General features: G+C 47.9%; 1 protein-coding gene across 1 annotated transcript in view; it reads left to right on the plus strand.

Moving 5' to 3' along the window:
* The window catches only part of LOC111155809 (Purkinje cell protein 4), a 53791-nt gene extending 47459 nt beyond the window's left edge, over positions 1-6332 (plus strand). The window contains exon 3 of the mRNA XM_022516217.1: positions 5929-6332. Within this exon, the coding sequence (XP_022371925.1) occupies positions 5929-6056 (128 nt within the window). The 3' untranslated portion in view covers positions 6057-6332. The remainder of the gene's footprint in view (positions 1-5928) is intronic.
* Positions 6333-12429: the final 6097 nt, after the last annotated feature.

Raw genomic sequence — 12429 nt, forward strand, 5'->3', positions numbered from 1 at the left:
AGGAGAAGAGATGCCAGACCATGTGAGGACACAGCCGGAAGGTGGCGGTCGGCAAGCCAGGGAAGGAGGTCTCTGGAAAAATGGAACGTGCTCACGTGTTAGTCGAGGACTTGCGCTTCAACTGAGAGAGAACGGATGTTTGTCACCCAGGCTGTCCAGTCCGGGGCGCTCTGTAACGGCAGCCGGGCAGGCGGACACGGGTGCCCAGGAAGAACCTGCGGATGGGCTGTAGCTCTGATTGGAGGACCACGCTTCCAGCGCAGGCTCTGTGCTGATCAGAATACATGCACACAAACGGTATTTTGGCACGTCAAACCATTTTCCCCTATGAGGGATTTTCGCGGCCCTATTGAAGACTTGCGGTATGCGCCTGGGATTGTCTTGGACAGGTAGTAGCTGCTTCCTTCTCTATTTATGATTCTTCATTTTACATTTGCCGTCACATGATCGAAAAGCCACTTAACTCTATGAGGGAGGACCTATTTCATGCTCAGCGAAGGGTCGCTCTTATACAATGACGTCTTTAAGAACGGCTACCGTACATCTCTCTTACAGCATCATAAAATCCACAACAGCAGAGCCACTTCCTGTCTCGGTTTCTGCAAGGAAAAGGCAGTATTTCAGGAAAATAGCATAAGAAATATCTACCGGACGGCACGGGGTTTCTTCCTGGGGACAGGGCAGGGCAGCACTGAATCCCGAGACTCCCGAGCCCTGAGGGGCGTCAGCGCTCATGGTGCTGGCCGGCAGCTGGGCTCTGGGCTATGGCTTGGTTGTCTGACGAAGTTTCTGCCGAGGGAGAAAAGTCTCGTTGTTTGGGACCATTGTGCTGTTGGTTCTGCAAGAGAAGATTGGTGGACACGGACTGGAATGGAGGCATAGAAGAGCAAGTAGATAATGTGGGGGGTAGTAATGGCCCAGGTGGCCTCACACCATTGAGACCAGGCCTGCGGGAGCTGGGGGAAATCTGAGAGACTCGTGGGGGCTTCCCGCCCACCTGAGCTCACAGGACATTGCAGCTGTGGTGGTGCCCCTCACAGCCCAGAGCTACGTGGTCAGGAAGTCGGGTTCCCTCTTATTCTCCAGGGGATTTGGCAATCACTAGCTTTTTACAACCAGCTAATTGGTATGAATAACATCTTGACCATTCCGATGGTCAGCTTCAGAATGTCTTCAGAGAGGGACGCGCAGAAATAATAAAATCCCTGTACTCCAGAGAGATGAGGATAATAGCAGTCGTGCAGTAATGGGCAGGTTACAAAGTGCTCAGGTGAACTACTGCTCGCTCAAGCTGGTGGAAAGCCATCACCAGGAACCGGGTCCCTGTGCCTTTTGCCTACCGGGATTCTGGACACAAATGTCGGGTGGAGAGCCCACCCTGCCCAGCTGTAAGCCCACACACATTTTTGTGAAGTGACAAGTAGAAGCATTTGGGGAACGGCTACAGGGTGTCTGGAGATGAGAACAGCACACATATTCCCTCTGCTCATTTAGATCTAACGCGCCTTTTGCACAGGGTCTGGGCCCCCTTCAGTGCCTCCAAGCGCCGGTGACTGGGGACTGGTAGAGTCGATATTCACATGACCTGTGGGCTGTGGGCTGCACCTGTCTTTCTGTGTAGCCTCTGGGCCTTGTGCTGCTGAGCAAGGATGTGAAGTCACAAGCACAGCAAACACCACCTGTCATCCAAGAGGCTGGGGAGGGCCTGACCCCTTGGCGCCACGGCCTCATTGCCTGTGATGGCCGTGTGGCTGGCCCTGCTGAAAAGCATTCCTTCCCTTCTCTTCTCTTCTCTTCTCTTCCTTTCTCTTCCTTTCCCTTCCCTTCCCTTCCCTTCCCTTCCCTTCCCTTCCCTCCCTCCCTCCCCCCACCCTCCTCTCCCTTTCCTTCCCTTCCTCTCCTCCTTTTCCTTCCTTTCCTTTCCCTTCCCTTCCCCTTCCCCTTCCCCTTTCCCTTTCCCTTCCCTTCCCTTCCCTTCCCTTCCCTTCCCTTCTCTTCCCTTTTCCCTCCCCTTCCCTTCCCTTCCCTTTCCCTCTGCATCAGGCCCCAAGCATTCGAGAGTCTGAGCAGGTGAAGGCTGCGGGGGCTGGGGAGCCATGTGACTGCTCTTACCCCCTCCACATGCTTTGCAGCTCTGACCCATCCTGCTTAATACCACTGGGCCAGGAATTCAATTTACAACATGGCCCTCGTCTGCACAGAACACCAGGGCCTACGTGGAACTGACTTCTAAAAACGATTTTGCCTCTGCATTTTCTAGATAAGCAAACTGAGACCCAGAGAAGCTATGAACCTTCCTGAGAGTCCCAGAGCAGTGAGACACATCCCCAAATCACTCTACTGGCTTCTGCCAGCTGCCTCACTGGGACCAGAATTACCTGAGTGTTGGGAGGGAGTCAATCTTATCCCAGAGAAGGCTGGAGGGCACTGCCTGTCTGATGTAAGGCTGCCTTTCCCTTGTTCCCTGGCCAAGTGCCGATGGCAGGCATGGTTTTAGGCACAGAGGGGCTTAACAGCCCACCCAGAGCTCACCCTCAGTGGGGGTTTCTCAGGAGCTGTGTATCTGAAGGTGCCCACCCCTGGATGGCTGTGAGTCCCTTCTCCGCACCAAGGCCCTGACCATTCCCTGTGGCATCCCTCCCTCCCCGTTAAACGACACTTCCTTATGTCATTCCAGTGTAGCCACGCTCTGTATCTTGTTCATCAAGCTGCCTGTGGACTGTGCCCCTCAGCCAGTGCCACGGAGGCTTTGCCGGGGCACCTCCCAGCCTCCTGCTGCTGAGTCTGGGGCTCTCTGAGCCCTGCTTTCCTAGTCTCAGAGCCACACCAAGCCATCGGTAGACCCTTGCTCAGTGGTAGTGAGCTCTGTGCCACCAAATCTAGTAGTCCCCCATTTCTCCACCACACTCTGGGGCCCCCTCCTCTGCTCTGGAAATCCTGGTGGAAGGAGTCACAGTGTCAGAACTTCCCCAGAGAATGCCTGACTCTGCCAAGTAAACAGAAAGTAACAATTCCTGAAATATTAGTGCTTTCTTTTCAAACATTGCAATATTTTTCCAACAGAGGGAGGAATGCATAAATCACTTTCAGCTGGAGATATTAGTTTCAGAGATGATTGTGACAGTTATTTTTATGACCCATGCTCACAATCTCATATATTTCTTAGATGGACGTAATTTTCCATACCTTCTCATTTGTCAAAAAATAATATTGTTGTTTTTGTCATTGTTATTAAGGGGATTCAGGTTGTTCAAAGCCTGCAGGTTGCAACAGTGTTTTAAATCTAAAAGAGAGGTTTTCTGGGTCCCCTTGAATGACAGCTCATCTCCCCCTTTGCAATCGGATGCAAGAGTCCCTCAGGGAGGAAAAGTATTTGGGGCTCTGAACCATCATATGATGACTCCTAGTGCTGAAGGTGCTACTTACCTGCCGACATGGTTGGTGTCGAGGATCCGTCGCTGGGAGGGCCCCGTCCCAGGCTCTTGCAGTAATGCTAAAGAAACGTGTTTAGGGTACTGACATGAGCCTCAGGGAACTCCTTCCCTGCCCAGTGGCCCTATCCCTTACAGATTCCCTGAAGTGCTGTTAAATTGTGAATGCACTGAGGCAGGGGCAGACAAACCCACTGTGTCCTCTGCATCATCTGGGCTCTTATGGGTTAGAAAAACATAGCCCCCCAAATAGTCCCTGAACTTTGGGACATTCTAAACACACTACTGTTATGGGCACCGGTAGCCGTCCAGCGTAGAGGAAAACGGGTCCATTGATTTAGGTCACAGATGCATCCTTCTGGCAGGGCTTGCGAAGCCACTGTCCTCCCCTCCCGGATGGAGGTGTGGTTGGAGGGATCTAGGAGATCAGCTTTGTCTCTGGAAAGATTGACAGGAGTTTGCTTAGGGTCTGCAAAGGGAATGTCACATAACTAGTTGCACCTGAAATAAGGTGCAACTCATATATATTTATATTCTTATCTTATTCTTCTCCTTATATCCTTATCATCATTTGTCTGCATCTATCTTCTATCTATTTATCTTTCTATCTACCTATCTTCTTTCTATCATCTATCTATCTATCTATCCTCTATTATCTGTCATCTACCTCTTCTCTATTATCTCTCTATTGATCATCTATTATCTACCTGTTATCTATCGTCTATTGTCTATCTACTATCTATATATTATCTATCTATCTATCTATTATCTGTCATCTACCCCTTCTCTACTATCTATCTATTGATCATTTATTATCTATTATCTACCTGTTTTCTGTCTATCGTCTATCTCTTTCTATCTATCTATCTATCTATCTATCTATCTATCTATCTATCTGTTTTCTTTCTACTATCTATATATTATCTATCCATCATCTATCTATCTAATCTATTTATCTATCATCTATCTCTCTATTATCTATCTTTCACCTATCTTCTATCTAGGAGAGAAAGAACAGAGCAAGCAGGAAAGAACAAGCCTGCCTCACTTGAAACGATCCCATGTCCTCCACCCTTTCTGTGAGGGGTGCTGCCTGAATATTATCATCCAGAATCACTGAGAAAGGAAATGAGTGAATGACGAACTCAGGCTGCCTGGTGTCAACGTTGGAGGTAGAGCCCTGTCCCTGCCTCAAGTGCCACAGACATTCCCATCCGGAGCTGGACGTGCCCAGTCACCGCTGGGCTCCAGATGCAAGTCCAGGTGGCAGTGAGGTCTTGACCCAAGTGCTATGGGGTCTGCCTTGAGCTAACTCTAGGGCCATGTTGGGTCCTTCATCTGTAGACAAAGTAGTTTGAGTCTCAACTCTGGCTGTATCTTGGAATCATCTGAGAGGCTTTCATGAAAACAGGGATGTCTGGTGTTCCCCCAGGGCTGCTGGTCATGTGACTTGGTTTTGCTACCAGAAGCCCTGAGTCTGGAGAGGGGTCCTAGGCCTGTATTTTTTTTTTAAGATTTTATTTATTTATTTGAGAGAGAGAGAGAGAGAGAGAGAGCAAGCATAAGCAGGGTGGAGGGGTAGAGGCAGAGGGAGAAGCAGACTCACTGCTGAGCAGAGAGCCCTGTGCAGGACTGGATCCCAGGACCCTGAGATGACCAGAGCTAAAGGCAATCCGCACCTGTATGTTCTTAAAAAAGATGCTTTGGCAATTGTGATGATTAACTTTCACCCGACTGAAGGAGTTGTAACAACGCTTCCCTTTTATAACTAGAGGATTTTATTTATTTATTTGTTTTTATGTTTGGCTAGAAGTTGATGCTGATGCCCAGTGAAAAGGGACACTGGGTCTGAGCTTTCACTTTGCTTTGGCTCCTATCTTATTTTCTATGATTGTTACAGTGTGAGGTAGTTAAATCCTCCCAGTTTAGCAAGCATGTTGCTAAGTCTCCCTCATTGGAACAGAATGTAAGGCCTGGGGAAGATCAACCAAATCGTGAAGTTCAGATGGGGTCATCCATGGGTGACAGTGATAGAAACAGCAGCCCTCACTCAGTCAGCAATCGCGTTGGCATCAGAGGTATATACAGGAACCCAGTGACTTTGACCCAGAGCTCTTGTGAATATCAGTTCCCCATTGAGTCAATATCTGTAGTTTTATTTAAATTGTCTCTAGGAGGTTTTCAGGAAAAAGTCAAATCATAGCTAATATTTTTAACACCATGTGATACGTGGCCATGAGACGTGGAAAATCACATACAGAAGGTATCTGAGGGGTTGGGACTGTGTTCTTGAGTTTCACAGTTTCTTGCAAGTGTAGAGTTGGGGCAGGCAGAGGACAGCCAAATCTTGGGCTCTGATGGGGGTCAGGACAGACTCTCCTCTGCAAACCAGGCCCTGTGCTGTGGATGGTGAGTGCACGCCGTGTGGTGACTGGTGGCTGTCTGCCTTCCTGCTCTCAGCTCCATGATGGCTTCACCTGTGTGTTTTCTGTTACAGATGGGCAGAAGAAAGTTCAAGAAGAATTTGACATTGACATGGATGCGCCAGAGACAGAACGCGCAGCTGTGGCCATTCAATCTCAGTTCAGAAAATTCCAGAAGAAAAAGGCTGGGTCCCAGTCTTAGTGGGAATGCCCCTTCCTAGTATGCCAGAAGACACCGAATTCAACCATCATCTGTCAAGAAATTAAAAGAACAGCACCCTAAAGAGAATCCATCTGCACACAATACACACACGCACACCTGTCCTGCAATGCATGTACAGAGACCCATGATATTTATTCCCTCATAGGAAGGTGTAGACAATTCAACTGTGGGTGGCTTAATCTCTGTTTATCTCTAGTATCATTCCTCCTGCAGCTAACTCTTGATGTTGTAATAAAATGGAGTTACGATGCGTGATTCAAGTGTCTGCTTTGTCTCTCCCTTTAGAGTAACCCAGGAAGTGACCAGTGTTAGAGATGGCTGTGGGGCAGATGTCTTAAGAGGTAGAGCTGAAACACTGCTTCTGTGAGAAGCTTCCTGCTGGGAACAAGAGATCTACTCTTTGTCATACCTGTCTCATTTGAAGAGTATTAACTGCCAACTGGCAATGCATTTTCCTCTTATGATAGGAGTAGAGCTCTGTATCCTGGGTGCCAAAAAGCCAGTCTTCCAGCGGAATTATGACTCACCCAGGAGAACAAGAAAGGGGAGGGCACGTGTCCCTCAGATGTGCTCAGCAGGCACATCTCACAAATCCAAGGGGACGCCCCCACTGCTGAGGTCATTCTCTCTACACCTGCATGGCTCCAGGGGGAAGGTGGTTCTCGAGTCCCTCCCCATCCCAACCTCCCTGAGCTCCTTACACTGTGATTTGCTACTTGCTAGAATCATTCGCCACAACCTGCAATCTGAGAAGCTGTCTGGCTTCTCTCCCATTAAGAGAATATCCTCCCCTGAGAACCTTGCAGGTAAATTGTTTCCCACACCCCAAAGGGGCTCCACAGGCTAGGAGGAGGGATTGTCACATGGAAAGGATGCCTCACAGAGTAAAGAGCAGGGGGCTAGGTCCTTGCCTTGGGGCCCCAGGTGATAGGAGCCCCGAACCACTGAATCTTGTTGGCGTTTGAGCTTTGCTGTGTGAGAAGATGATATGGAAGTTGCATCTTGTCTTCAGCATCCTGAGGGGGTCCGTGAGAGCACAGTGTCCTGCTGAGGAGCACCTAATCTCTTTCCTTCACCAGCTCCTTAACCGGGGGTCAAGGTGGAGCATGAAGAAAGTGGAAAGAGGAGAGAGAGTGCTCTGTGTGTGGGTATGGCTGTTCACACCTGTGCCTGGGAGTGCAGATGTAAAGTGTGGTGGAAGGGGGCCAGGGCCCGCCTGGGTGGAGCCCATGCGGATCCTCCAGCAGGTCCCCGTTTGGGGCCACAAGGGTCTGGACCGAAAAAATGCATCCATGGGAAGAATTAACTGTTTCAAAAACTCTATCTGAAAATGTGTCTTATGTGTTTTCTGGGGAGATCCCTCCTACCGAACAATTATCTGAGGCTGTTAGAGACAGGGGGTGGGCTCCGGGGTTCCCTGATGGGTTTCTAATTAGAGAAGTACTCAGTAGTATTGCTTCGGTACCAACAAACAGCCAGGGCTTCCTGGAGCTCCTGGCAGCTATGGACCCACTGCAAACAGGACAGCAGGTCAAGGGGACACTCCAGAGCAAGCCTCCTGAGACTGCAGGGCAAATGCCACGGAAGTTATATGGGCTGCTCAGTAGTCTTTATGGAGGTAAAGAGAGTAGGGAACATAATTCAGATGAGTTCCCTCTACGTCCCACCCTTCTGGTGCCCTCATTGTCCCTTCATTATCGGAATATTATCACATAAAGGGAGTGGGCCCCTTCCGGAGTGTGTCTGGGCCCCTTCCGGAGTGTGTCTGATGGCTCCTGTGGGTTTCATCCTGCTATGACTCACCTGGAAGCAAATCTGGTTTTATAGTGAGGATGCTCCCCCTAGAGGGACTCTCCTTGCAAAGCGGGAGAATCTAACCAAGGTTCTTCCCCAATATTCCAAAGGGATGGGAAACATTCTTCAGTAATAATGGCCCATTGATGCAGAAGGAGGAGAGGGGGGCATTATGTCATGTTTGGAGAGGCCCTCAACAGCCCCAATACACTTCCCTGATCCCATTCATGGAACAAGGGCATGTCTGACCTTTGAGCCATGGGAATGAAGTTTTTGTTTCCCAGGTAGATTCATAAGAGTGTCAAACTCTAGCTAACAGCAAAGGGAAGACTTTGAATCAACTCGCTCTGCATGGGAGTTGGTATGTTGAGTTTCTGGCCTCATGGAGGTAGAGGAAGGAGAAGGGGCTTATGGTACCAGACTTGGAGGTCCTTTCTCTTCCCTTGGGCTGCAGTGTTCAACCCCAAGGAGGGAATGTCCCCAGAGTGTGCCCAAGGAGGGATGCGTAGAGTGTCAGCAAGCTGGAGCATCATTAACTCAATTTCATTTCACACATATTTATTGAACTCCTACCATGTGTATGTACCGGTGCTGTGGCCATCCTTGTCAAGATGCTGGCTGGCTGGAGGTGAAGAGGCCCAAATAAACAGATGATAAAATGGAGAGATTTGTGCTGGGGGCAGCTCATCCAGGCTTGGAGAATCACTCAAGTTTCCCTGAGAAACTGCCACTCCAGCAAGGATGGGAAAGATGATGGGAGTCACTAGATAAATAGGGTGCATGGTTGCAGTGGTTGGTGGAGAAGGCTCTGGGCAAGGTCCAGGAGAAGGAGATGCTCAGCTTTGCAGAGGCACCCTATATTACCACATCCCAGCCTGGAGCATGTGGTTCTGTCACCCACACTTGGGCAGGTCAGGAGGCAGGACTCAAAGCTTAAGACTTGGAACTGGGTTGATCTTTGCCTTTGAGTCAGACGGGTGGCTGCAGAGAAGTTACCTACAGGAGCAGCAGCTTTTCTTTTCATCAGGGTGATGATCAGGTGTACTTAGGTGGATGGGAAAATATTAGGAATTTTTTTTTTAATTAAAAAAAATTTTTTTTTAAGATTTTATTTATTTGACAGAGAGAGAGAGAGATCACAAGTAGGCGGAGAGGCAGGCAGAGAAAGAGAAAGAGGAGGAAGCAGGCTCCCCACTGAGCAGAGAGCCCGATACGGGGCTCGATCCCAGGACCCTGGGATCACGACCTGAGCCGAAGGCAGAGGCTTTAACCCACTGAGCCACCCAGGTGCCCCGGGAAAATATTAGGAATTTAAAATGAGATAAAGTACTTGAGTGTCTGGCTGAGTGTAGGTGTCCGGTACATGAAAGGCAATAATGGCAGACCCATGTGGCAGAGTCCATCATTGGATCCAGCGGCAGCAAGCTTTTTCCTGAATCAACCCAATGCGGAGTTTCCACGGGATTCAGCTTCTCTTGTTGACAACCAGTTGGGCTAGTGGTGACACCTGACCGAAGATTGGCTCAGCCAATCAGAATCCTTCTCTCATGAGTTTGGACTAATGGTCATGGTTACTGAGCTAGTTAACAGGAAAGAGATGTTGAGTTGGGGTCAAAGCTGTTATTGTGACCGATTAATCACTTGAAAAAAAGTCTTCACAAAAACGCACCCCCCCCTTTTTTTTCCAGGAAGTGACAAAAGCCAACTTGGAGAGAGATGTAAGAGAGTGCCAAGAGGATTTGAGGGCCCAGGAGAGACAAAGGGTAGCTTAGGTTGAGTTAGTCATTTTGTTGCAATGAGCAGAAACCCATTCACATGAGCTAAAAACAGAATTATTCAGGGTTCACAGACATCTAAAAATAGAATATCCAAGACATCCGAGTAAAGAATAGAACACCATGGGCAGGCAGAATTACATTAAATTTATAAACAAACTGGAGTGTGGTGGGGGAAGAATTGACATGTTCATATTATTAACTTTATAGCATTTTACGACTTTCAGTGAAGTTTTATAGTTTTCTTCACAAAGGTCTTTCTATTCTATTTCTAGATATTTCATGGTTTTTATTGTCCTTCTAAATAGAATCTTTGGTGGTGGGTATTAAGGAGGGCACGTATTGCATGGAGCACTGGGTGTGGTGCATAAACAATGAATCTTGGAACACTGAAAAAATAGACTAAAGTTAAATAGAATCTTTGCCCAAAGCTTTTCTGTTTGGTTTTGCTGTTACTCAGGAAAATTACCAATATCTGCATATTTAAGTCTATAACTACTCATCTTACTGAACTGCATAATATCTGATGGTTTTTCAGTGGATTCTTTGGAATTTCCCAGTAGACAGTCCTATCATCTGCAAAGAACAATAATTTATCTCTTTCCCCCCACATTTTTAGCTCCTTTATTTTTCCTAGTATTCCTTATCCTTCACCTTGCACTTTGAGGGAGACTTGGGGGTTGTAGCAGCCTTCGGTGACAGTGAGAGACCACCTCTTGAGGTATTGTTCTCACAGCTCATCTATTTTGGGTTGACAGATTTTAACATCAGAGGGTCATGTATTTTCATGTCCTGTAGTCTTCTTGTCATACCTTTGAAGGAACAAATTTTATATATCCTGAAGACTAGTTTGGACACATTAGTAGAATTATAAGGGAGGAGTAGGGAGGAGAGTTTAGGCTTGGGTGCTTAAGGTGAGGATTCACATGGATGGCATGTTAGGAGATTTCACTTGATTCCAATTCAAAGCATGGATCATTGAGGTGGGGTCCCCTGGTTAGTCATGGATCATTGAGGTGGGGTCCCCTGGTTAGTCTGAGACAGTCATAGTCTTAGCTTAGGTTTCTGTAGCAAAATACCACAGACTGGGGGACAACAGATGTTTATTTCTCATACTTCTGGAGGCGGGAGGTCCAAGATCAAGGTGTTGGCTAATTCGGTTCCTGGTGAGAGCCCTCCTCCTGGTTTGTAGGTGGCCTCCTTTTTGCTGACTCTTCACATGGTAAAGAGAAAGAGAGCTCTGGTGTCTTCTTCTTGTAAGGGCACCAATCCCACCATGGGCTTCCACCCTCATGGCCTCACCTAAACCCAATCACCTCCCAAAGGCCCCACCTCCTAATACCATCATATTGGCAGTTAAGACTTTACCATATGAATTCTGGGGGAGAGAGACATTTAGTCCATGACACCTGCCTTTGCCGGTGCAGGGACGGCCAGTTCTCCTAGATGTCATTGACTGTAATGTGATCAGACTAACACATTGGACTTTATTCATGGCCTGGCTGATTTACTGCAGGGCTGCAATTTGCGGCCACTGCCCAACACTGTGTTGGCTATCTTCCCCTGATGGCTGTGACAGTGGGCTCCATTCAGTGCCACATTACCCTTTTGGAAGTAGTTTGTTCTTTTGTTAACGGATGCTTAATTGAATAAGAATTAAGGGTGAGGGGCGCCTGGGTGGCTCAGTGGGTTAAGCCTCTGCCTTCAGCTCAGGTCATGATTTCAGGGTTCTGGGATCGAGTCCCGCATCGGGCTCTCTGCTCGGCGGGTAGCCTGCTTCTTCCTCTCTCTCTCTCTCTGCTTGCCTCTCTGCCTACTTGTGATCTCTCTCTGTCAAATAAATAAAATCTTAAAAAAAAAAAAAAAGAATTAAGGGTGAGTGAGATGCTACTATGCTTTCTGTGACATCCCCAGGAGACAGGGGTCTATAGGGCAGGGATAATGATAGGTTTGACAGGGCCCTGAATAAAATAACCAAACAACCAGAAGATTGTCAAAAGTAGAAGCACTAACCTTGTTCTATCTCTCTGCTCCTTGCCCTGTAAAGCTGATCTGAATATGGAGATTTTAACCATTCCCTCACCAGCCACCTCCCCCCACCCCCACTGCCCAGCTAATCATTCTCATTATTTCTGTGTACGTCTTCTGCTATAGGGTCTTTGCCACCTGAGTGTTTTAAAAGATGCCATCACATGAGTCATGATTGCTCACGAAGGTACGAGAAGTGCCTTTCTGTCAGAGGTTCTTGAGCTTTGGTTGGGGGTCTTTTTCCAACCCCAACAACTCAAGAACAACTTTCTAGCCCACCTGTGAAATGAATGTCAGAGCTTCCATTAGATGATTGTTTTGTCCAAAGCCAGGCTGAGTCCTTGACTGGTGAGATGGATTCCTGCATAGAAACACCCGGACACAGGTGAGACCATGGAATGTTCCATGAGAACATGTTCAGTGAGGGGCCCGAGCTTCTCTGCTGGGTTTCCCAAATGTGACTGTACCATTTCTCTCTGGTGCAGCCATGACCATCTGTGTCCCAGGCCTTTAACCAATCACTGTGGTTAAAGCAATCACAGGGCATGCATCCTGTCTGAGAAAGAAGGCTTTGGCTGACTTATTAAGTGTTGACATGTGGTTAGAGCTAATGGTGGGGTGAGAGTTAATGCCTTTCTACACCTGGATCACTTCAGCAGTCACTCCTCTGATTTCTCTACTCTGTACCCATTTTCCTCTTTCCAGTGCATTCTTTTGTGTCAGCCAATCATTTAAGAATGTAAATTGAATCATGT

The sequence above is a fragment of the Enhydra lutris genome, unplaced genomic scaffold (genome assembly GCF_002288905.1).
Source record: "Enhydra lutris kenyoni isolate GAN:26980312 unplaced genomic scaffold, ASM228890v2 scaffoldscaffold43, whole genome shotgun sequence".
Classification (NCBI taxonomy): domain Eukaryota; kingdom Metazoa; phylum Chordata; class Mammalia; order Carnivora; family Mustelidae; genus Enhydra; species Enhydra lutris.